Source organism: Schistocerca piceifrons, chromosome 3 (assembly GCF_021461385.2).
Source record: "Schistocerca piceifrons isolate TAMUIC-IGC-003096 chromosome 3, iqSchPice1.1, whole genome shotgun sequence".
NCBI classification, from domain to species: Eukaryota; Metazoa; Arthropoda; class Insecta; order Orthoptera; family Acrididae; genus Schistocerca; species Schistocerca piceifrons.
The window spans coordinates 435,565,468-435,591,958 of record NC_060140.1 but is presented as its reverse complement, the minus strand read 5'-3'; the positions used below and the strand labels follow the sequence as shown (position 1 = coordinate 435,591,958).

Here is a 26,491-nt window from a genome sequence, read left to right as displayed (position 1 = left end):
CATAGATCCAAAGTAGTGATCATGAGAAGATTTCAACTGACTTTTCAAAAAATGGATTTCTCTTTTCTATAATAAAGTTTACAAAATGATGGGGGCATGAATACATTAAATACTCCAAGATTTGAGACCTAGTATTTTCATTAGTAGTAACTCCTGCCTTCTCCCTGTTGAAAAGATCCACTCCATCAGCTCTGTAGGTTGGTACATATAAAGATGCACTGTCCTTCCACTGAACCAATAACACTGACTAACAAATGCTTGTTATCACTTTTGATATGTTCAACAACTCCTGGTTGCACTTTAGTCTGTGCCGCAAAAACAACACGTGACATTGGCTCATTACATGGCAAGTATTGTCCATCCTGAGTTGCATAAAATTATGCAATTGAATGCAACCGTATATGTGTAATGACACTATGTGGCTGTGTATGATGTACAATGCTGGCAGTGTAAAGCAGCATCCAGTCACTTTTAGTTGGTTTACTGTATTAAGAAAAGCACTGTTGCAGGTTTCGAAATTATTTACTCATTATCAAATGGCTTACATGCCTTTATCGGAATGTGGGTGATGGTTCAAAGATGAATTGCGGGGAAATAACCACAAGGAACACTTGTCTTTCTCTAATGAATAACACTTATGTTGTTCTTTTTTGTTTTTCACACTTACACACACACTCATGGTAGTCTTCGTTATTACTGAATAAAGTGAATTGGTTACCTGGCCAGGGTGGCAGCACTGTCATGTTTATGCCCTAGAAGCAGGGAGGGGAGGCAGTAAAGGTGCCTTTTTTTCTGCTCAGTTTTGCACATGCACTTAAGATTTCCACCAGCACAACTACGCATGCAGAACTTCCTCGTAATGGAAGCCATGCATAACTGCACAATGCTTGCTGGGTTAGGTGGTAATCTCTTGCGCTGTTTAGCAGATGACAGGTAATTGGGTTCCATGTATGTTTCACTGTGTAGTATATTGAAGTTACGCCTTAAGATGATTTAAATGCCTGTTGAAATTTATAGGGGATTACAGACAATGAAGTCATGTGGAATACCACTTCTGAGTATTATTTGAATAAAAATTTGAGATGTGACATGTGAGTGTCAGATATTAGGAAAAACGTGTCAATCATATTATTGTAAAGAATTTGATACTTTTCAAAGTAGAAAAGCAGAGAAGCAGCAGCCTACAAATTTGTGAAAAGTGTTTGTGAAGACTGCGGACAAATATTCATGCTATGGCAGCTTAATAACACAACAATTGAGGAACCTGACATCTGTAAAAAAGAAAAGGTGGGGTATGCACACTTCATCAACAAACTACAAGAAATTAAAATGGAGACTTACGGTGCAAAAAATTTAGAACTTAGAAAATGCAACTTCCATTTTAGTGGATTCTGGAGTCTGTGACATTTCTGAATTTATCGAGTCTGATGATGTTTATCTAAAGTAATCTTTTATTATTAAAGTTGTGTTAAGAGCTTTGTTACATAATAAAATACAAATCATGTATCAAAAGGGAATTAACTTTCACTTAACAACTAAGAACCTTCGTTGAGTATTTCTCAGTTTCATAAATAATCACTGAAATGCTTTGTTTTTAATTGCAAAATTATTAGTATATAAGTTGCTGGTTACCAGCAAAAGACATTTTATTGCCAGCCTTACCACTGTAGTTTCTCAAGCAGAAAATCTAAAATCTCATTGTGAACTGAAATTTGTGAACAAAGCGTCGTCGTTGCTTTGTATTTTCCGTACCTCAGTTATTTAGACACTTCTTCCCCCCAAGTGTCTTTGGGTTCTCTTTTTTGGTCATCTTTTCATCTCAATAAATGCAGCACAAACTCCCGAGCGAAGAAGAGGATGCATAGCAGACTGCTCTTGCAATGAAGCAATGAGAGGACACGATAAAGCATGCATTCATGTGATGCTTTCGCTAATTTTTGTGCATGTGTTTTCACTGCCATGCATCTGTGAATGTGCATTAGGAAAGAGGCATCAGGACACACCTTTACAGCATACCCTCTGGTACTCTTACAAATGGAGCACTGTCACAAGAAACACGTCTGCAAGTGGCACTGACTGAAGTGACTATTAGTAGCAAGAACACTGACACAGTGTACAGTATATCTCGTCTTGTCTCCTAACAATGTTTCACTGTCAGTATCTGTAAAATTACATTCTCCAGCGATATTGTTGTGTTACACAACTGTGTCTATTGAGTCATTATCTGCTGTTTCAGCCACAAATGACAATGCCGAATTCTTGTTCAGATCTATGTCGACTGATTTCATTATATTTTCAGTGTCTTCATCCATCACAGTCTCTCTCACCACACATTTTTTGTGTGATACACAGTTTACAAAGTCTTCTAATGTCCCAACATCACAGCAGCAAAAGCAAACTGACCACTTAGTCTTGTGGTTACTGTTTTTGGCTAGTAACGAAGAGGGCCAGTGTTCAATTGCTGGTAGCCACCTGAAATTTTACTACAGTGGAAAGGCTGCACAAAAATTAGTGAAAACATCACATGAATGCACGCTTTATCATGTCCTCTCATAAGCCATTAATTTTTGGAATCACAAAGTGAGGAGCTTAATGTATTACGGTTATGGAGCTTGCTTTGCAAGATTCCTAACCAATTCTTGCAAGAATTTGTCAGAGCAATAAACATGAGAAGGCCGGTAATCCTCAATTAATAGTACAGGTTATGCTTTCCTTGTCACTATGTATTTTTAATTTTTTCTGTTCATTTATATATGATAGTCCAAAGTTCTCCTGTTATTGTCACAGAGGTGAACTGAATACAAAACAAAACTCTGCAATCGCTACATTTTGTGTCACTGATGTTTGAGAATACTCTTCACATACTGTCACTCAGCAATATTTATTCGCAGTGTAGTGAGTACAAGTCCATGATTCACCTAAATAAACTCCTTGCCACTGTAATTCTGAAGCTTCATTTTTCATAAAATACCTAATGTAGTATGCTCTTTTTGCTAGTATAAAGGGCAGCCAAGTGAAAACGAAAGAGATGGGGAAAAAATCTAAGTAAACTGTTTATGATTTCAAAACTAATCACCATAAGTGTTAATGCATTTATCCCACTGCCTTCATGCCTTCATGGAAAAATGTTTGCAACTGCCTAAGGAAAAAAGATTGTACTCTGTTGTGCACCTCTTTGTACAAAGTAAATCGACTGTCACTAATATCTTTCTTCAGGACTCGAAAAATATTGAAATCATATGGGGGAAAATGGGGACTCTATGGAGAATATGAAAGGCTTCCTAATAAAACTAATGCAGCATAACAAACAACTTTGGCAACATGTGGGAATTTCAAGTGAGCTGCACATGTCTCACTGGGAAGCCCTTATACATCCTCCATACAGTCCTGATCTCTCCTTATACAATTTTCATAATTTTCAGTCCTGAAGAAAGACATTCATGGCCTTTGAATTGCTTCAGACAAAGAGGTGCACACTTGTGGACAATCACTGTTCAGTAGGCAACAGACTCTCTTGTCTCACAGTGGAATAAATGTATAACAGTTAAGGCAATTACTTTTGAAATAATAAACAGTACTCTTATTTTCTTTCCATCTCACTTGTTTTTGTTGCACTGCCACATATATGTTCTCTTTTCCACACATAATGACTTGTCAATTCAGCCACCTATTAGAGTCAAACCCCCACTGAAAATGGAACAGTTTTTCTCAGAATTTCTTTGTTAGCCTGGAAGTCCTGTTCTATGTGATTAAAGCTCTGAAGTTGTTGCAAAGATAGTATTTCCTTGTATTTTCCCTAATATTGAAGAAATTGCTGTCTAATAACCCACTTGTCTATATTATCATAAAATATTTACTGTAGGCTTTTTATTTATTCTGCTTTGGGGCGGATACTTGCATCTTCCTCTGCTCAACATTGTGCCCCCCCTTCTATAATGTGCACACCACAGACTTACTTAACATTTGCTTGCACATTCCATTGCCTTCTCTGTTCACACTATCAGTAAAATTAATTACATTAACAGCAAGTTAGTGTGGCTTCAGAAAAATGTCCACAATCACTTTTCACACTCGCACTATGAGAAAACAAGATACATTACTTTGAATTGGAACATGGCTGTACCTAGTCATGTGATTAAGTTAGTTGCCACTAAAATCAGATAAACCAGCCCGCCTTGGTGAGTGATATTATTCAACATTGTTAGGCAAAAACACAAAACACCTTGAAGACCCAGTATTTTGACTGACTATTATCAGGTGAAAACAAATAAATTTGCTGTCATCTGATGCAAACTCCATTCAAAATCTTTGGATGTCTGATGAAGCGCATTTTCACTTAAGTGGTTATGTGAATAAGCAAAAATGTACTGGGCTCAAGGAATACCTGCTCAGCCTCACCAGCACCCATTACACATGGTGTGCAGTGCCATTTCCTGGACTGAGACACTGCTGTTCCTGTGAGGTCTGAGAGTTATGTCGACTTACTGGCAGTATTTCTGGCTCCAAGACTCCACACACATTTCCAAGAAACCTAGTTCCGCTCAAGACATTACACCATAAAAACCTATAGCAATTACACCGAATGTGTATAAAGAAATAAGCAGTCCCGTACAACATATTATGAACCTCAAATAAAGTTTTGCAAAGTTCTTTCATCTTTTCTAATTATTTCAAATTTTTGTGTTTTTCTGCACCACAGTGTACACGACATCTGTTGCAATTAGCAGTTTCATATTCATTCAGTCACTGCTACTATATCTATTGAGACACAGCTACTTGATCCATGAGAAAAAATTACACATAACAAGATACAATATACCTATTGCACGTTAAGTATTTCTTAGTCCAAAAATGTGTTATTTGTACATTTTTTATTATACATACCAAGCAGTGTAGGATAGTCTTCAGGCTGCAGCCATGGTGTGATAATTTTTACATTCTTCCACTGTTTATCAGCAATTATTGTTTTATAGTAATCTTTAAGTGGCCCTTTTCCTGTGACTGCACACACTAAGTAAGGATAAGATGCTGTCTCCAGATTTCGTGCATCTTCGTATTCTGCAAATAAAATTAACTCTTATTTTAAGTATTTTATTATTCACATATGAAAGCCATTATTTTAAATAATTTATTACTTACATGTGAAAGCCATAACTACGGAATCACAATTAATTTGTTTATGATCTACTAAAACAAACAACAAATCCCAATACACCTTTTCCACTTGCACAGTAAAGAAAAAGTAGATTCTCAATCGGCACAAAAGATTTCTTTACTGACTGGCATATTTTGAGAGTAAAGATTGAATCAGAAGATAGGGTTTTTCATATTTCTACATTTTCTTTCCCGTCATCTCCCAGTTTTTCTTGATGTGATTAATTAATGGCGTGCTATCTGGTGTTCAGCCGCATTTTTTATTTCATTTTATGCGCAATATTTCAGAGATCAAGACCAATCTAGTCATTTACAGGTGCTACAAGCTGTGCCGTAATGTGCACTTGCTACCTGGACTCCAACCAGCTCTGTGAAACAAACATTCCTTCAGCATTTCCCATCTGTGGTGGATGAGGTATACAGCAAGATTTTAATAAACTGAGTGCCAAACCTCAAGCTTTGTTCACATTGTATCCTTCATCCCAGTTTATTGGGCCTTCTGACATCTTCATGTCAATGGGCTTTTTAATCACACTGTCCCAAAATCTTAGCATCTGCACCACAGCATTGGTCTTGTCAAAATACATTTCGTGATTATATTTGAGATCTGACTTGCTTGGTTGTTTTTGTCAGTTGTGTTGCTAATATTCCTTGCACATCTTCCCGACTGTTCTAATCGTCTGCACCATGCAAGGCTTTCTACATTTGTATGGAAGCTACACAGCCAGGTTTTTGGAGGCATATACCCCCTTGAACATTACAAAAAAAGGTCTTTGTTGATGGGAAGAAAATACAAGGGTGGTTTGAAAGGTTCTCAGAATCACCACGAGAGGTCAGTGCAAGCGCAACGAGTTGTTCATGTGATATTCATTAGACTGTTGCCTGTAAACACGTGCCATGTCAGTGCCCTTGGAAGAGAGCTGTGGCAGTGACGTGGCTCTGTTGTTGTTCTTCCTTAGTGATTTGCAAAGATGGAAAAAATTGAGATTCGAGCAGTGATTAAGTGCTTCGTAAAGAAAGGTATGAAAGCAAATTACATTCATGCTGATTTCCAGAATACATTGGGGGACTCTGCTCCTTCATATTCAACTGTTGCCAAGTGGACAAATGAATTTAAATCTGGTCAGGAGAGCTTAGATGATGATCCATGCAGTGGTTGGCCAAGATGTGTCACTAATCCAGAAATCATTGCAAAAGTGCACAAAATGGTCATGGAGGACCACTGATGGAAAGTGCGTGCAATTGCTCACACTTGCCAGATTTCTTTTGAAAGGGTATATCACATTTTAACTGGAGAATTAGAAATGAAGAACTTATCTGCAACATGGGTGCCGTGGCTCTTGGCACTGAATCAAAAACGCTTGAAAATGGACATATCAGAACAATGTTTGGCCCGTTTTAGGAGAAACGGACAATATTATTTTACACTGGTTTGTGACCACAGATGTAACCTGGGTGCACTACTATACCCCAGAGACAAAACAACAGTCAAAGCAGTGAGAACATGCTGATTTCACCACCAAAGAAAGCAAAGACAATTCCTTCAGCAGGAAAAGTCATGGCATCAGTGTTCTGGGATGCGAAGGGGATTCTTTTTGTACATTATCTCCCCACTGGGCAAACAATTACTGGAGAATACTATGCTAACCTCCAGGACAAATTGCAACAAAAGATACGCGAAAAAAGGCCAGTTTTAACAAGGAAGAAAGTCATCTTCCATCAAGACAATGTGCACCTGCACACGTGCCGTCGCCATGGCAAAATTACAAGTACTAAAGTATGAATTGTTGCCACACCCACCTTATTTACCTGATATGACTCCATCAGACTTTCATCTCTTCCCAAAACTGAAAATTTTTCTTGGTGGACAAAGATTCACTTCAAATGGAGAATTGATAGCCAAAGTTCACAACTATTATGCAGGCTTGGAGAAAACTCATTTTCGAGATGGGATCAAGGCACAGGAACATTGTTGGACCAAGTGCATTAATCTACAAGGAGACTACATTGAAAAATAAAAAAAGTTTCACTGATGAAGTACTTTTTTTCTATTCCATTCTGACAACTTTTCAACCCACCCTTGTAACTTGACTTGAGTGCGATGTTTCTTTTTCCAGAGATTGGGCCAGTGTACGGCGATAAGCAATTCTTGGCTTCTCTTTCTTTTATCACTCCCTACCTCATCCAGAGTCATTGCCGATTCTCATATCAGACGACAGCTTCGTGACCTGAAAAACAAGGCACCTCCCTCATCTGAGTATATCCATCCCTTCACAGTTTCAGACATTGACCCTGGACTGAAGGACCTCAAACCTCTGAAGGCGTCTGGATTCAATGGTATCCATCCAGAATTCCTGATCCATATGGGAGGAAAAGCTAGGAAATGGCTGGCAGAATTCTTCACTGACATCCTGCTGACTGGTCAACTTCCATTGGAGTTTAAAAAGGCGAAGATAATATCTATTCTGAAACCTGGCAAACCCATCAACAAGGTAGAAAACTATCGCCCCATTGCCCTACTTTGCTGCTGCTACAAGCTTTTTGAAAGGCTCATATATAACAGAATAAGTAGCGCTAGAGAACATTCCAGTTGATCAGGCAGGCTTCAGACCAGGGCGCAGCTGCTGCGACCAAGTATTCTCTCTCACATCCTTCATAGAGTCAGGATACCAAATGAAGCAGAAAACATCTGTGGCATTTGTCGATCTAACTGCCGCCTTCGACACTGTGTGGAGGGAAGGCCTTATCTACAAATTTCTCCGCATCATACCCTGCAGAACAATGGCTCGACTGATTAACAGCATGCTAAGTGATCGGAAGTTCCAGGTAATCACTGGAAGCAACATAAGTAAGGAGAGGAAGTTGAACAACGGATTGCCTCAAGGATCAGTTCTCTCACCCTTATTGTTCAACCTTTATCTATCTGATCTACCTGACACTTCGTCCAGAAAATACTGCTATGCCGATGACCTGGCTCTAGCCATAAAACACCAGGAAATGAAGACAACAGAAAAGATTCTAGCCAATGACCTGTCTGCATTAGATAATTATTTCAGAATCTGGAGACTCCAACCCAGTGTGAGTAAAACAGAAGTGTGTTGCTTCCAACTAAATAACCGGTTGGCGAACGTAAAACTGGGAGTAGGTTTCAGAGACAGAATTCTTCGTCATAATTGGAACCCAAAATATCTTGGTGTCATCCTGGATCGTACACTATGCTTCAAACACCACCTTCTTAACTTAGCTCAAAAGTTGAGGACTCGAAACAACATCCTCCATAAGCTATGTGGAACTGCCTGGAGATCTTCAGCTCTGGGCTTGGTGTACTCAAGTGCTGAGTAGTGTGCACCTGTTTGGATGAACAGTCATCATACAAGGCTTGTTGATAACCAGCTAAATATGACAATGCGCATAATATCTGGCGCAATCAGATCTACTCCAGTTTATTGGCTTCCACTGTTAACCGGTATAATGCCTCCTGATCTACGCAGATGTACTGCCCTTATGAGAGAATTCCACAAGATCTCCAGGAATGCTAACCTACCCGTGCATAGCAACCTGCCACTTTTAAATCGCAAGAGACTGAAATCATGCCATCCAACTCTGTGCGATGCTGCTGACATGGTTGCTAAGGATTTCATACCTCTTGAAGAAGGGAAAGGTCGGTGGGAAGGAGTGACAGATGTGCACCTGCATAACATCTTCTCAGGTGCTAAACTTCCAATTAGATTCGACCTACTACGCAAGACCTGGACTACTCTCAACAGAATCCGTACCGGCCATGGCCGATGCAGGGATGCTCTCTTTAAGTGGAAGAAGCTGCCTGATCCAGGCTGTGACTGCGGGGCTCCATACCAGACTGTTCACCACATTGCCAGTGAATGCAGGATTCGAGCCTTTCATGGCGCCAACGAGGACTTCCTGCTAGCAACTCCAGATGCAGTGCGCTGGATTGAAGGACTGGATATTCAGTTGTAAAGACAAACTTAAGTTTCTTGTGTGTCAATATGTGTATATGTATATGTAATTTAATTTCATGGTATGTCTGTGTTAGCCATACGCTAAATAATAATAAATTGTCGATTCTGTCTGCAATGGCCACTCAATTTGTCGATCTGTGTGCCCATTACTTTAGAACACTATTTGTAGGTGTAACTACTGCTGCAAAGGAATCGAAATAAGACTGGCAGACAACATTATAAACAGAGACAAGAGTTACCCTTTAAATAAGGTTTGGAGCATTGTTTTAGCTACATTAAAAAACTATGGTAGCCGGCTCAGATGGTACAATTTAATGACAGTAGTACTCAAAAGTGATTCATATTTCTGTCAGCCTTCACTTTTGAGATGTTGTACTTTCGCATGTGTAAGGGGGGAGCAGCGATGGTTACTACAACACGTGCTGCTTGTCTTCCACAGCATAAAAAAGGGCCGCCATAGTTTGTATGAATCAGTTCTGGGAAAATCCAATTATCAAACAGCATTCTCACCTGAAGGTGGCACCAAGATGGACTGTGAAAATATTGTGTCTGCACAACTGTATGATCTGGCAGCAGACTTGACAAGAATATGAGCACTTAATATGCCGGGAAAATCTACGTAGTCACACAATGGCTTGAACCTTGTGGATTCTAGAGACTTTGCTTTTAAAGTCTCCCACGCACTGGTTAGCCTCAAAAGGTGATAATAGACAACCCAGTGCCATGGGACCAGTTTGTTCATTATGTTTTCCAGCAAACAGGAAATAAGTTTTTATGAGAGCGCTTAAAGAATTCAGCGACAGTGAAACAATTGTCGAACTTTTCCATGATTAATTCCAAGTATTCAGAAATAGGGACTCTCATAATGCAGGAAAGAGGGAAATCACATTGAAACTGACCACAACGTTCACTGCCCAGTGCCACAACTGACTAAGGCAGTGTACAAAGTGCGTGGAGTTACAAATGTGATGTTTTCAGTTCCCCACATATTCACTGAAAATGTGTTTCAGATATTTTGTTAACTGGCATGTAGGTGTGACAGTATTTTGAGTCTTAGAGGAATGCCTTCCTTGTATATCCCAGCATGGCCACATAGTTGTGGTGGCACACCTGTTCATGTTATAAAACTCTAAATGACCTTACCTGGCAAGAGTCACTAAATGAGAAGAGTCATCATCTTTCTCTCAGTCTCAGTTACAGGAATCGCATCAATCTGTCTGCATGCAACATCATTCAAAAGTCTTCTTGTACCAGATGTCTGACACGAGGGCCATAGTGTTGTCCTCGCTGGCTGCAGAAAATTACAGTTTCCTTCTCTTCCCAAAGATTTTACCCACTATTATAATTGGCTATGGCAGTCTCAAACCCTGACTGCTGTTCAAGAACACATCTATGCCACCTCAATAAGATTTATATGGGTTATTGCATTTATTTTCAACAAGAACATCCTTAGACATCGTTTTAGCTTGCTTCTATCACTACCTTGTCTCCTACCTCCCAAACTTCACGTAAGTTCTCCTGTTCACGTTCTGTGCAGCATGGAAAGTAGGAGACAAGATACTGATGGAAGTAAGGCTGTGAGGGTGGTTGATGAGCCATGCTTGGGTAAGACAGCAAAGTTGGTAGACCACTTGCCTGCAAAAGGCAAAGGACCCAGATTCAAGTCCCTGTCGGGCATACAATTTTAATCTCAGGAAGTTTCAAATCAGTAGACTCTCTGCTATGCAGTGAAAATTCATTATGTGACAGTGTCTTCACAATTACAACTAATACTCACAATAATACTGATAGTACACAAACTCTGCGTAATTCATTTATATATTTTCTCTGACAATTAAATATGAGCTCTTAGCTGCTCTTTAAAGATACTATTCACAGAAAGCTTTCCATATACCTTGCACACGATCAGAAATAACGAAGACAAGTGAACAAAAAAACACCATATGTGCATGATGCGTGAGATCCAAAAGTCAGCCATAGTAGTATTAAATAATGCACTAAGACAAAAAGAGAAAATGTAAGACTTTCAGTTATGTTCACTATATTACAAAACAAACAAAACTGTATATTTCATTTTGATGCAGATTTTAAATTTGTAAACAACCTGAATATTTCCACATAATTCCATCTTACCTGTATACAATTAACAGTTCACTATAACTGCATGGTATATGCACATTTATTTACCTTGTAGTGCAGACAACAATATAGAAAAGTCTTCGTCTTCTGTCCAGCTGGTGCTTGAGACTAATAATGCAGGGCGATCATGTCTGAGAAGTACTTTTCCGTCTTCAGTCATCTTCGTAAATGCTGTTGCAGCATTGACACAATCATCATTACTGCCAAAGACTGGATATATCTGAGCCAACTTTTGAAAGAGATTGTGTTTTTCAATATCAGTGATGGGACGAAAGTAGTGAGGAGGCCTATCATAGTGTGTTGTTGCCCTAAGAAAAGAATAAGATCTGTTACTTTAATTACACAATTCTGTACTTGCTACATTAATATACAAACGAAAGCATTTACTACTAACATAGCAAAAAATAGGTGTCATTTACAGTTGAGTGTTTAGTTAATCTCGAAGTAACATTTAGTCATTTTATTTCACTGCTTGAGTGACCGAGGTGAGAAACAACAACAAGCAGGAACTATGCTTTTCCCTGATTGTGCTCATGTGAAAATCACCTTAAATATTATATGAATTGTGATACCTCTAAAGGACCTTTGGGGGCGGGGGGGGGGGGGGGGGGGGGGACATGTACAGAATGAAATCAATGAAAAATATGACATTAAACAATATTACTTAGTAATTACCATGTAATCCTTCATCATGCAAAGAAAAAAACCGAACCATACAAGAAAGAAAGCACAATTTAAATGCAAGCAAGATACAAGATTTGAAAGTCTAGAAGTGGCAGAGACAACAATTGGTAATTTAGACATAATGAAGATGCAATAGGGATTACAAGCATTGATGAAATGAAGAGACACATGGCAAAGAAAAGGAAGGATGGAGCTAATTGTGTAACAAAAGAAAAGTACAAAGAAGGTGAGACATAAATAAATGTTATGAATGGGGAAAACACAGCATATAAGATGCTGCAGATTATGATGAGCTGATGATCTGGTGGAAAAGTATTTAGAGGTTGTTTTTTTACATTCACCTCATAGTAGCTCTCCCTTTGATTAAGTTGATCATGACAGTAACTGGGTTGGCATCGGTAATAATACGAGAGTTCATTTGACAAGTTTTACAGCAAAGGCAGTTAGAAAGACATGAATGATCTTGCAAGTAAACTCTGTGAAGAGGAGATGCAATCTGACCAGAGTGTCGTGGAGATTTGGAGGGTTACAGAAATTTGCATTTCATGGAGAATGCCTTCTGAAAATCACTGTCAGGAAAGTGGTTGATGCATTCCAGCACAGTATAACATTGTCATAAAATGCACACTTCTTTGTTGCTGTTGGAATAAATATATAATTCTTGTGATGGCCAAAATAAAGAAAAACATTTTCTCATAAAATAGGCTGTTGTCAAAAAAAAAAAACACCATGCCTGTATATCTCAGGGTATTCAATAAGAACAATGACTATGAAATAAAGGGGTCCATATTTGGATCCAATCCGAATATAGTTTTAATCTGTCAAAAAGTTTCCATACGAAGTGCTATATGATACAAAGTGAAATATTCATCCTCGAATGCTGTTATTTGGTGGAAGTAATAAGTACTGGAATATAGAGTTGGCCATCAGTAAGACACCAATCAACACCAAAGATGATATGAATGTCTGTATCGGACTCAGAAAGAAGGAGTTGCCATATATGTCAAAAGTTATCATTGTGCAAAAAGTATAGAAACAAAAAAGTTTTGTGTAGAGAAACATATAGAAGCATGTGCCTGTGAGCTTAAATTAAATAAAGGCACATTTATAATTGTAACTGTATATAGGTCCCCATCAGGAAATTTTCATCTATTTCTGAAAAACTTGGACTCCTTGTTGTGCTATCTGTCAGACAGGGGGAAGCAAATTATTATTTGTGGGGACTTCAATGTAGATTCTCTGAAAGAGGGTAATAGGAAAAATGACCTTGAAGTATTACTCGGTTCTTTCAATTTGACACCCGTTATTGATTTTCCTACTCGGGTGGTAAAGGATAGCAGCTCACTGATAGATAACTTCTTTATAGACCAAGATAAGTTTAACCAGATAAATGCTCAGCCTGTTGAGAATGGTCTTTCTGATCATGGTGCACAGCTAGTTACAATATATGACATAGCTCCATTCAGCAATACTAAACAGTCCTCCAAAGTAGTACGTTCAGTCAACGATTTAACAATTGCAAATTTCAGGGAAAGCCTACAGCAGTTACACTGGGATGAGGTGTACCGTGAACCTAATGACAATTTAAAATATAATTTATTTCATGACATTTTTGTAAATGCATTTGAAAACTGCTTCCCCAAGAAAATAGTTAAATATACTCGTAAGAAACCTTGTAACAAAACCATGGCTTACTAAGGGTATAAAAATATCTTGTAACTGGAAAAGGGAAATGTATCTGACAGCAAGAAAGAGTAGTGACCCAGAAACTATCAAAAATTATAAAAACTACTGTGTTATATTAACAAAAGTTATTAAAAAATCCAGGAGTATGTGTATCATGTCTGAAATCAGCAACTCTGATAATAAAATTAAAACAATTTGGAATATTATTAAAAGAGAAACAGGTCAACCAAGAGCAGAGGAAGACAGTATTACCACCAAATTGAATGAAAACTTTACGAACAAAAAGTCAGAAGTTGAAAATATTTTTAATAATCATTTTCTAAATGTTGTGGATATCGTAGGATCCAGGTGTTCATTAGAAGATGCTAGGCTGTTAATGGAAGAGGCCATACCTATGCAATTTGATACAATTGAAATCTCACCCACTTCTCCCTCTGAAATTAGGAAAATAATAAACTTGCTTAAAAGCAAAAACTCACATGGAATTGATGGCATTTCCAGCAAAATACTAAAAGCTTGTTCTCAACAGATAAGTAAGATTCTCAGCCACCTGTGTAATAGCTCTCTGGAACAGGGCATTTTCCCTGATAGACTGAAATATGCTATTGTTATACCTTTGCATAAAAAGGGGGATAGATCTGATGTCAACAATTACCGTCCAATCTCCCTTCTAACAGCTTTATCCAAAATTTTTGAGAAAGTAATGTATTCAAGAGTAGCTTCACATATCTGTAAAAATGAAGTACTAACAAAATGTCAGTTTGGTTTCCAGAAAGGTTTTTCAACAGAAAATGCCATATATGCTTTCACCAGTCAAATTTTGAATGATCTGAATAACCGAACACCACCCATTGGGATTTTTTGTGATCTCTCAAAGGCTTTTGATTGTGTAAATCATGAAATTCTGCTAGACAAGCTCAAGTATTGTGGCACGAGTGGGACAGTGCACAAATGGTTTAATTCGTACCTAACTGGAAGAGTGCAGAAAGTTGAAATAAGTAGTTCTCGTAACATGCAAAGATCAGCACATTCCTCAAACTGGGGAACTATCAAGAATGGGGTTCCACAAGGGTCAGTCTTGGGTCCTTTGTTGTTCTTATTATATATTAATGACTTGCCATTCTATATTCATGAAGAGGCAAAGTTAGTTCTCTTTGCTGATGATACAAGTATAGTAATCACACCTGACAAACAAGAATTAACTGATGAAATTGTCAATACTGTCTTTCAGAAAATTACTAAGTGGTTCCTTGTAAATGGACTCTCACTGAATTTTGATAAGACACAGTACATACAGTTCCGTACAGGGAATGGTATGACGTCATTAATAAATATAGACCTTAATCAGAAGCATATAGCTAAGGTAGAATATTCCAAATTTTTAGGTGTGTCCATTGATGAGAGATTAAATTGGAAGAAACACATTGATGATCTGCTGCAACGTTTGAGTTCAGCTACTTATGCAATAAGGGTCATTGCAAATTTTGGTGATAAACATCTTAGTAAATTAGCTTACTACGCCTATTTTCACTCATTGCTTTCATATGGCATCATATTTTGGGGGAATTCATCACTGAGGAATAAAGTATTTATTGCACAAAAGCGTGTAATCAGAATAATAGCTGGAGTCCACCCAAGATCATCCTGCAGACATTTATTTAAGGATCTAGGGATATTCACAGTAGCTTCTCAGTATATATACTCTCTTATGAAATTTGTTATTAACAACCAAACCAAATTCAAAAGCAATAGCAGTGTGCATAACTACAATACTAGGAGAAAGGATGATCTTCACTATTCAAGATTAAAACTAACTTTGGCACAGAAAGGGGTGAATTATACTGGCACTAAAGTCTTTGGTCACTTACCAAATAGTATCAAAAGTCTGACAGATAACCAACAAGTATTTAAGAAGAAATTAAAAGAATTTCTGAATGACAACTCCTTCTACTGCATAGAGGAATTTTTAGATATAAATTAAGAAAAAAAAATTATAAAAAAGTAAAAAATAAAAAATATAAAAAAAACACAAAAAATAAAAAAGTTGTTATATTAACTTAAGTATGTTGTTAAATTAAACTAATTATGTCATGTATTAGAAAATTCGACTCGTTCCACATCATTACGAAATATCGTATTCATGATCCATGGAACTAGTATTAATCCAATCTAATCTAATCTAAACCTACTTCCCAAAACTTGCAAAAATCCTTCTCTGATCAAATCATAAAAAGAATGGCATAAGAAGGGATTCAGCATGCCTCTTGTGTTTGTATATGTGGCCTCTTTGTATGCCTATTCCTCAAAGGTGACACAGTTACTGACAAATAATAGTCCTTAATTGGTTTCTTGCTCACTAATAACCACCCTCCCTTCAAGTATCAGGGGCATGGCATGTATCCTGGATGGATTGCCAAGTACTTTAATAGTCGATTCCACCAACCATTTTTTGCATTTTGCCACAAGAAAGAAACCCTGCTTATGCAAACTAGTACTTTAGTAACTTTTCTGATAGTCCTGCTTTCCACATAGACATAAAAATCCATATCAAGTCTACCAGACTGTGTCTCATTGGCCAGTGCTTTGCATTAAAGGTTTTTAGTCCACCTCCTGGGCATCCAGGGAACATATGCAATGCAACTGTCTTGCTACTTCAGTCCTAGTAATGAGGTTTTTTACGTAGTCATCCTGAGAATCAGTTGAAATGGGAACATTGTATCCACTGTTGTTTCAGCCTCTCACCAGAAAGAATTGTAAGAAGCCTGTAGAGTCTTGCTTCAGTATGTTATATGCGAATGTCATATTAGGCAGTATTGTATCACAATCTTTCAGTTCGATACCAGCATTTATTGAGAGTATATCTGTCAACATCTCATTAAAGCATTACGTGAGGCCACTGATCCGTGGATGTCACACAATCGTCACCATGATGTGAAGTTGCCTCTGGTACTAGTCTTAGCTGGAAAATTTTTCCACAATCGCAGATCATCATACGGGGTACTCTGTGCTTCAAAATAATGTCTGTTACAGGGAACCTTGCAATTTCCAGAGCTTCAGCAGTTGACACAACTTTAGTTCCAGGGTAGCATGTTAGGTAGGCTGTGCAGATTGATGTCTATTGATTCAGGATTTTGTTGACTTTAAGGACTTCCCAAAGAAATCCATTCCAATCTTGTGGAAAGTTGGTGGTGCTGCTGCTGATGGAAATGGTATCAGATTCCCTGAAGGTAATTGCAGCACATGCTTCTGTCACTGGCATTCCTTACAGTGACTCACATAGTGTCCAACAAATCAACAGAGACTTGGTCATGAATACCAGGTTATCATATGTTGGATTGTTGTGGAAATACTTCAGGATAGCTGGCTGTATATGACATGGAAAGATTAGCAACCATTTGCACCCCATAAGATCATAGTACCTCTAATCCTGTTTATTAATTGGAATTCCCCTTTGGTCCACTCTTCCTCCAAAGGTTTTATAGTTTTCAGTAATACTGGATCTTCCATCTCTTCAGCAGCAATGACATTTAATGCAGTAATGGCTAATATTTCGTCCATGTTACTGTATGTCACAAAAAGGGTTCCCTGAAAGGTAGCTGGCATCATTGTACATGCAGCTGCTTTGTATGCCACTGTGACAACTTATGCCTGAAGTCACAGAACCCTTCTTAACAGTCAACTTGATAGATCCTTCAACTAGTCTGCTAGCACAGAGAATTGTGGTTCATCATAATAGGGAATGGTTTACAAAATAAATATGGCCAGAACATGTTGATGGGCCACACAAATGCAAGGCACACTTTCTCAGTTGTAGAGTTGTTCATCTCAGACTTGGAGAGTACCCTGCAAGCACAAATTACGACCTTTTCAGCACCTACCTGAATTTGTACTAGAACTGCACCTATCGAAAAACAATCAAAGAGAAGTTCTGTCTCAGCATTCTCATCATACAATGCTAAGACTGGTGAAGATGCTAGCACCTCCTTAGAAACAAGCAAATATATTTTTTTAACACCGTTCCAAGAAAACTGGCCATCTCCCTGTAGTTCTTGTAAGGGACATGCCTTGGTATACAGGTCTTTTATCAGTAGCCCATAGCACAAGCATACTCCAAGAAAACTTCTCACATTATGAATCTGTCAAGGATTCAGACAGTCCAAACAACATAACTTAGAACTCACAGAGGCCATCATGCATTACAGGGGCAATCTTTCCTCAGTCAGCTCTGTCAACCTTGATTTGCCAGCAGTCCATCTCTGCATAGCCATACTCAAGAAATACTTCAGTTCTTTCAACCACTCTTGGGTGCCATCAACGTGTGGCACAAATAGAGATCTTTTCTTGTGATTTGTGATTTTGTTCAGCCATCAGTAGTCAATGCAAAAACACCATTTTCCACAAGGACCACTGGAGAGAACCAAGGACTCTCTGAAGGTTCGTCATCCTTTAGCAACTTCTCCACTTCATCTTGAATTACGTGTTGTTCAGCTGGCGACACACTATATGAGTGCTGGTTGGTTAGTTAGTTAGTAACATGTTCCATGGATCATTTTGCATGATGGATCGTAATGATGCGGAACAAGTCATTAAACATTCACAACACACATTAACTTGTACATACGATTACAAGAGAAAAAAAAGATATACAGATGTGAGTTAGTAGTTCCTGCCTACCACCTTTTACACATTACAATGATAGAAGTTCTTCTAAAGAACAGGAGTTGTCAACAAGACACTTTATCTGTATGTTATCAAATTTTATTTTGTCGTCCGTCAGACATTTTATATCTCTGGGTAAATGATCAAAAATTTTTGTTGCAGCGTTAGGTACCCCTTTTTGTGCTAAAGTCGACCTTAACATGGAGTAATAAATTTCATTCTTCTTTTTAGTATTGTAATTATGTACCTCATTGTTTCTCCTGAACTGTAGTGGATTATTTACAACAAACTTCACAAGGAAATAAATATATGTGGATGCCCAACTCCTTAAACAGATCTATACAAGATGATCATGCGTGAGCACCACATACTATTCTCACAGCACATTTTTGTGCAATGAAGATTTCTTTCTTAAAGATGAGTTACCCCAGAACATTATTCCATATGACATTATTGAATGAAAATACGCAAAATATGTTGGCTTACTGATTTGTCACTCCCAAGATCTGCAATGATTCTAAGCACAAATGTGGCTGAACTAAGTTGTTTTTGGAGTTTCAAAACACGAGGGTTGTACCAAAAGTAAGGTTCGCATATTTTTTACAAATAGAAAACACTGTTTATTGTTATTAATTTATACACCATTGAAAAGCTTACACTTTTGTCTACTTTTCAACATAGTCTCCATTTTTTTCGACACACTTTTGAAGATGGTGCTCCAGCTTTTGTATTCCTAAGTCAAAGAAGTCTCCTGCCAACAACCCACTGAGGAAGTGTGTGACCTCTGCTCGAACTTCATCATCGCTCTTGAAGCGTTTGCCACTAAGTGTTCCTTTAGCTTGGGGAAGAGGTAATAATTGCTGGGGGCTAAGTCCGGGCTGTACGGGGGATGGGACATAACGGTCCACCCAAATTTCTTCAAAAGCTCCTGTGTTCAATGAGTGACGTGTGGTCAAGCATTGTCATGAAGAAGCATTACTCCCTCCTTCAGTCGTCCTCTCCAGCGATTCTGGATTGCTCGCCGGAGTTTGGTCAATGTTTCACAATATCTGTCAGAGGTTATTGTCGTCCCAGGTTGCATGAAATCGATGAGGAGTGCCCCCTTCCAATCCCTAAACACAGTAGCCATAACCTTTCCTGCCAATTGCGTTTGTTTGGATTTCTTTGGTGGCAGTGAACTGGAGTGATGCCACTGACAAGATTGTTGTATTGTTTCGGGAGTGTAATGAAACACCCACGTTTCATCTCCTATGACGATGGGGTCCAACAACTTCTCCTTGTTTCCCTCCCCCATGCATTGTTGAAGAAACTTCTGAGCACAGTTGAGGTGTTGCTCCTAGTGCCCGTCAGTCAGCTTCTGGGGGATCCAGCGAGCACACACATTGCGATAATCCAGCGTGTCTGTTAAAGTTCTTTCAGTTGTGCCATGGGAAGCTTCAGGAATGCATTCAACAAGTTCATGGACAGTGACCCTCTGATCTTTGAGCAGCTCAGTGTTGATCTTCTGGACAATCGCATACAAAACTGGGGGTCTTCCACTCCGTTCTTCATCGTGAACTTCCGTGCGAGCCTCAGCAAAAGCCCTGCATCATTTGCAGACGTGCTGAATGGACATGCACTCTTCACCATAAACCTCAGTCAGTTGCTGATGAATCTCCGTGGGCGGTAACTTCCTCGCGTGGAGAAACTGGATTACTGCTCGGACCTCACGCTTGGCGGAAGTGGCGATCAACACTTCCATCTCTGACGGCTGCCAAGTCAACACTGAGCGAATTGCGGATGGGCGGGCTCGAGAGTGAGGGATTCACTGTGCGCGGCACTGTTGTCGGATTTAACCTAGCACCTTCCGTCAAGGCTGTAGCTAATTGGGAACCTTACTTTTGGTACAACCTTTATAATTTTTTTCCCCAGTTTAAATTCTCATCAGTATGGACCGCTAAGAATTTTTGAAGTTTCCACCCTATTTATTATTTCCTCACCATGTGTTACACATAGTACTGGTGTAGTACCTCTAGATGCGCAGAGCTGAATATGTTGCATCTTTTTAAAACTGAGGGTGAGACCATTCGCAGAAAACCAGTCAATGATACTTTTAATAACTTTGTTTATCATTTCTTCTGTTTCTATATGTATGCTTGGATCGATTACAATACTAGTGTCATCTGAAAAAAGAACTAATGCTGCTTCTATACTAGATGGAAGATCGTTTACATATTTGGTGGATGATCCCCTGTGCTGATATGGTGTTTTACCATAGGCCACTTGGTATGCCTTTTCTTCACTCTGGATTTGAAAGAATCCACAAATTGGTGCAGAGTGGCTACACCCTATGTTGACATAGTTCCTCAGTAAGGTCAGACAGTAGCTACCAGTTCAATAGTAATTTACTCCATTGCATTGCCTGTAGTGGTAGTGAAGATTGCACTGGTTCGACAGCTCCTCTGTGCATATATTTAGGGGTGAGTTGTGGTTGCTCTTGATAATTGGAAACCCAAATTTCCCCTTGGGCAGCTGCACTGCTTATGATCATTGGCAGTGTGTACATTGTGTTTGTGAACCTGAGTAGCATTTCGCAATCGACAAAAGCTTCATAGTTTAACTGAGTGTCTAAACTGATGACTGGAACTTATCTTGTTGATGAAGGTAGGATAGCAATGTCTGCAATAGCAAACAACCACCTAGAGCAACATTTCTTATGTATGCTTGTTGGAATGGTTTCATCAATCTCGAGCTCTGACCTTTCACAGTCTATGCCTGCTTGTGACTCCTGCAAGAAGTCCCAACATTATGACCACATTCTGTTAAACTGACAAATAACAAGGGCTGATGATGTCAAAGAGACTTACCACATGGATTTACATCTGTGGCAATCTCACTTCCATAGATAATCACCTCACTTATTTTCCTATAGTTAGTAGCAAGGTGAGATGCTGGTACCCCAGTACGGCGATGGAAACAGCTACAGCACACTGGAAAGTGTCCTCGTCCAGGGTATGGCAATGGGCTTCATCTCACAGGTCGACAATAATCATGTGGAGTCGGTGTGAACAGAGCTGCTATGATGGTAGATATCTCACACCACAACAGTTGCTGAACACTCATCATCTCTCTCTGCAACAAAGTACAGAGTGTCCAGTGTGTTCATAGTTGAAATATAATGTAGTGTTATGCTCCATCCTACAAACGTCTGTCCAAATGTGTGTTGTTCTGTGTGCATTTCAGATGCTGGGTTGTCATTTAACAGCTGCAGAATGAGTCCAAGTTTGCCATGACCATTATTCGCAACATGTTCAACTGGTGGTTGAGACTGGTACCAAAGGTTGATACCATTTTTCTTTACCACCATCTATTATCTCCCAACATATGAGGTCAACACTCATTGTCGCTATCTGTTATGTGCTCAGTCTGACATTCTAGCTGCCACACATCGCTGTATCTCTTCTCTTAGTACATGGCATATGAGAGACGAGGTCATGGTGGTCTTCTTCAACTGCCACAGAGACCACATTCAGGAGTCTGTGTAGCCCTTTCATCCAACTCTTTTTGTGTTGCATTTCCTCAATGTGGTGGTACCACTTGATAAATTCCTCTGTTCTTGTGACATCTCCCAGAAGAGATTGGTACAAGTCCTCAGTGGCTTATTTCATCAAGTGTGAGATTTTGTTAGCTTCTGTCATATTTGGATTCAAAATGAGGCACAGGACCAAAACTTTATGTACGTAAGATTGTGTTGTTTCCCTACGGCACTGGGCCCTGTTCTTCTGTATTTCACTAAAAGGATTCCTTGAAAGGCAGTTGGTGTCCCTGTGTATGCATCCACTTTTGTACGTCACTGTGACTTTGTATTCCTGAAGCATATTGCAGCTGCTGATTGTCAGCAAATGTCTTCTTCAGTTTAGTCTGGAAATTGTCCAGATATTGAGGATGCTCTTCAAAGTTCTCAAACCACTGCTGGGCTCTGCTATCCAAATAAAAGTACACATCTGCCAAACACACCAGGTCATGCCACTCACTGTACTTGGTAACTCAGGTGAATCCTTTCCTCCATTTCTTCAAGTCCTGGCCAGTGTCTACAGAAAACAATGATAGATGCCTGATGTGCAGCTGGCTTACTGCTGTTTAGGAATCCATTGGTCTCCTGAGTATATGGACCTGTGGAATGATGTACTGCTTGTAATGTAGGTGGTGCAGATGATTTTTATCACTGAAAGCACATTTATTACGGCCACCAATGTACACACACAGAAAACAACTGCCTCCCAGGTGGTGTACGCTACTATTTACATAAACATTCCAAAATATGCAAACAATTCAAAAATAAGAAATTTTGAGAACCTCCTAGAAATAATACATACTAAATAACAAATATTTTCTGGTGATCAGATTTGAACTGACATCCTGCAGCACACTGGCCAACAATGCCAGCCATTCCTAGACACTGCATGCAGCACAGCTCATGACAATATAAAGTACGACCCCCTTGATGTACCATTAAATAATTGGTGAAGACAGAAGATAAAGTAACCACTGATCTGTTCATTGTACTTTATTAGGTAGTCACACCGAAAAAGATTGCATTTCAAATAAGCAGTAACATGAATAAGATATAATTCAGTATTATGCTAGATTGTCCACAGCTCGTGTCTCATGGTAGTGTTCTCACTTCCCGAGCATGGGGTCCCAGGTTCGATTCCCAGTGTGGTCAGGGATTTTCACCTGCCCCAAGATGACTGGGTGTTGTTGTGTTGTCTTCATCGATGTCTTCATCATCATCATCATCATCATCATCATTGTCATCATTCATCACCATTACAGTTGGAAGGAGGCAACGGTAAACCATCTCCATTAGGACCTTGCCTAGTACGGCAGTGCGGGTCTCCCGCATCGTTCCCCTACGCTCTGTCAAGAAGCTTGGGACTTCATCTCCATTTCCATTGGGTTAAATCTGGCCAATATTTTTTACAGTATATAAGTAACAGTTGTTGCATACTACATAAAAAAGGTCATTCAGAAAGCATTGAAAATTTATACAAAGATGTGGCTGATCATTTGTTTCCTACACACACCACATACACTGTTTAAGGATAACACAGTGGCCAAAATGTAACAAAATTCTTTTATCGTATATTTCAACACCGAGTTACAAAAATGGTATCATGACCAGTTTTAACTTCTTAGCAAGAAATCAATAAATATTCTGAATACATTACACAGTAATTCCTTGACTGAACAAGCCAAAAGGGCACCTCTCCTGGTCTGTTCAGATGACAAGTTACATAGCAATGGATTCAAAACAACTGATAATGATTTACTAAGGAGTTTAAACCAGTCATGATCTATTCATATGATGCAATGCCCAGAAATGCAATAAAATAATTTCATTTGTTTCCTGTTTCCTGTAAGATGTGAGTGTGATTGTAACATACATGACAGTGAATTTTCGGACAGACGTATAAATTGTTAAGTTCACAGTAAATTTCACTGTTTATGGTGAGAAATATTTTACCTGTGCTATTCAGAACAGACTTTTTGCCCTCCATGGCACATGTATTTCTAAGGAAGCCAGTTTCTTGACCTGAACATTTAATGTTTATTGATGGGCACACATATGTTCTTGAGCATCTACTATCAGCAATGCACTGAAAGAAATGGTGAACCACAATTAAACAGAGCTAGCATGTCATAGATCTATGAAAACAGAAGCCGCAGCTACATGAGTGTGACGGTGGCAAAATCTCCATGGGGCGGGTGGGGGGCGGGAGAGGGGGGGGGGGGGCAGGATATTACACAATAGGCTGAAATTAAAAGAGCTCAGAGTGACTAACCATCCTCATTTTCCAATAAAATAATGGAAATTCAAATGAACTTACTCATTTGCAACTAATGGGCTCTGATTTTAGGAGTCATCAAGAAGTTCCACTCACAACACAATCACAGATATCAACAGCTTCAAAGCTACATTTCCTCATCTTCCTTGCTCTATAGAGAAGTGCTCGTGCCACTATTCCAATCTAGAACAACGGGCACTGGCATTCTGCCATGCCTTTTCATGTTATAAAACCCAACGTAACCTGTAGAGTTCATACCTAGTTCTACACCTATATTCTGCAAATCACTCAAAAGTGCATGGCAAAGAGTACATCCTACTATACCAATTAATAAGGTTTCTTCCCATTCCATTCACATACTGAGTACAAGATGAAAGATTGTTTAAATTCCTCTGTGTGTGCTGTAATTAATCCAATCTTGTCCTCAAGATCCCTATGTGAACGATAAGTACGCGGTTGTATATATTCCTAGAATCATCATTTAAAGCCAGTTTTTGAAATATTGTAAGTAGGTTTTTTTGGGATGGTTTACATCTATCTTCAAGAGCCTGCCAGTTCAGTTTCTTCAGCATCTCTGTGACACTCTCCTGGGGTCACACAAATGCATGACGAGTCATGCTGCCCTTCGCTGTACATGTTCAATATCCCCAGTTAGTTTTATTTGGCATGGGTCCCACACACATGAACAATATCCCAGAATGGGATGCATGAGTGATTTGAAAGTAATCTCTTCTGCAAACTGATTGTATTTTGCCAGTATTCTACCAATTAACTGACGTCTACCATCTGCTTTACCAACGACTAATCCTAAGTGACCCTTCCATTTCACATCCCCACAATGTGTTACACCCAAGTGTTTATAGAAGTTGGCCAATTTCAACTGTGACTCACTGATACTGTAGTCATAGGATTTTTTTTTTTTCTCCCATTTTGTGAAGTGGACAATTTTATACCTAACATTTAAAGCAAGTTGCCAATCTTTGCGCCACTTTGAAATCTTGACAAGATCTGTCTGAATATTTATGCAGCTTCTTTAACACAGTAGTTCACTATAGATGACTGTGTCACCTGCAAAATGCCTGACATTACTATTAATATCGCCTGCAACATTATTAATAAACAACATGAATAGAAATTGTCCAAACACACTTCCCCTGAGCACACTCAAAGTTATTTCTGCATCTGATGGATGAGTCTCCATCCAAGATAACATGCTGCATCCATCCTACCAAAGATTCCTCAGTCCAGTCATGAATTTCACTTGCTACCCCATATGAGCGACCTTGTGACAGTAAGCGTAATTGTGGTAGTAAGTCAAATGCTTTTCAGAAATCCAAGAAATACTGCATCCATTTGACTGCCTTGATCCGTAGCTTTCAGTATGTCTTGTGAGAAAAGTGTAAGTTGGGTTTTACATGATCGATGTTTCCAGAATTCATGCTGGCAGGCATGGAGGAGGTCATTCTGTTTGAGGTACCTCATAATGAGCTCAGAATCTGTTTTAAGAATCTACAACAAATTGATGTCAAGGATATTCATCAGTAGTTTCATAGATCAGTCCTACTAGCCTTCTTGTAAACTGGTGTGACCTGTGCTTTCTTCCAACTAGTGGGCACAGTGTTTATGTACAAGGGACGTATAACAGATTACAGTTAGAAGAGGGGTTAACTCAGTTGCAAATTCAGCATAGAAACTGGAATCTGTCCAATTTTAATGATTTCAGCTGTTTTCAACACTACCCTTTGACATTCCACCTTCTTTGCAAGAAGATTATGGTTCAATACTCTGTCAACAAGGAAGTCATTACAGATGACACAGACTTGTGTCCCCTTTGTCTTTGCTGTATTTTATTTATTTACTATTATTTCAGCCAACAACATCACACAATTATCCTCGTCTTAAAAAAAAAAGGTGAGGGGGGCGGGGGGGGGGGGGGGGGGGGTGCCTACTGAAACATGACAAAGGAGGAGCTGAGTACCCTACTCTTAAATTAACGCAGAGAGTGCCAGAAATTAATTTCACATTTTGAATGCAATAGAAAGCAATCAAGCCTCATTCATTTTTAAATAGTATATAAGCTGTTTGAAACACTTTTAAAGATCCTATCATTCATAGCCTGCTGTTACTGATAGCAAATAACTGAAACCCATAGCAGAAATCATCTACAGTGTTGTGGTTCACTGGGAGTGGAATGGCAGCATGTTTCTTGTGTTGCTTCCTTTAGTTGCCCAAGAGTTCCACAGTATTGTGCAAAAATGATGCTTTAGGTACTTCATGAGACAAAAATGTTACATTATCAAAGTGGATGACTAGATAAACCAAACCACAGCTGTCACCATGTCAATACCTAGATGAATAGTG

The 26,491-nt window shown here is 39.0% G+C and overlaps 1 protein-coding gene across 1 annotated transcript in view; it reads right to left on the bottom strand.

Moving 5' to 3' along the window:
- Positions 1-26,491, bottom strand: part of LOC124789320 (chitobiosyldiphosphodolichol beta-mannosyltransferase) — an 86,428-nt gene that overhangs the window by 22,331 nt on the left and 37,606 nt on the right. The window contains exons 3-4 of the mRNA XM_047256635.1: positions 11,322-11,581; positions 4,885-5,058 (exon numbers count right to left, since the gene is read on the bottom strand). Of these exons, the coding sequence (XP_047112591.1) occupies positions 4,885-5,058; positions 11,322-11,581 (434 nt within the window). The remainder of the gene's footprint in view (positions 1-4,884; positions 5,059-11,321; positions 11,582-26,491) is intronic.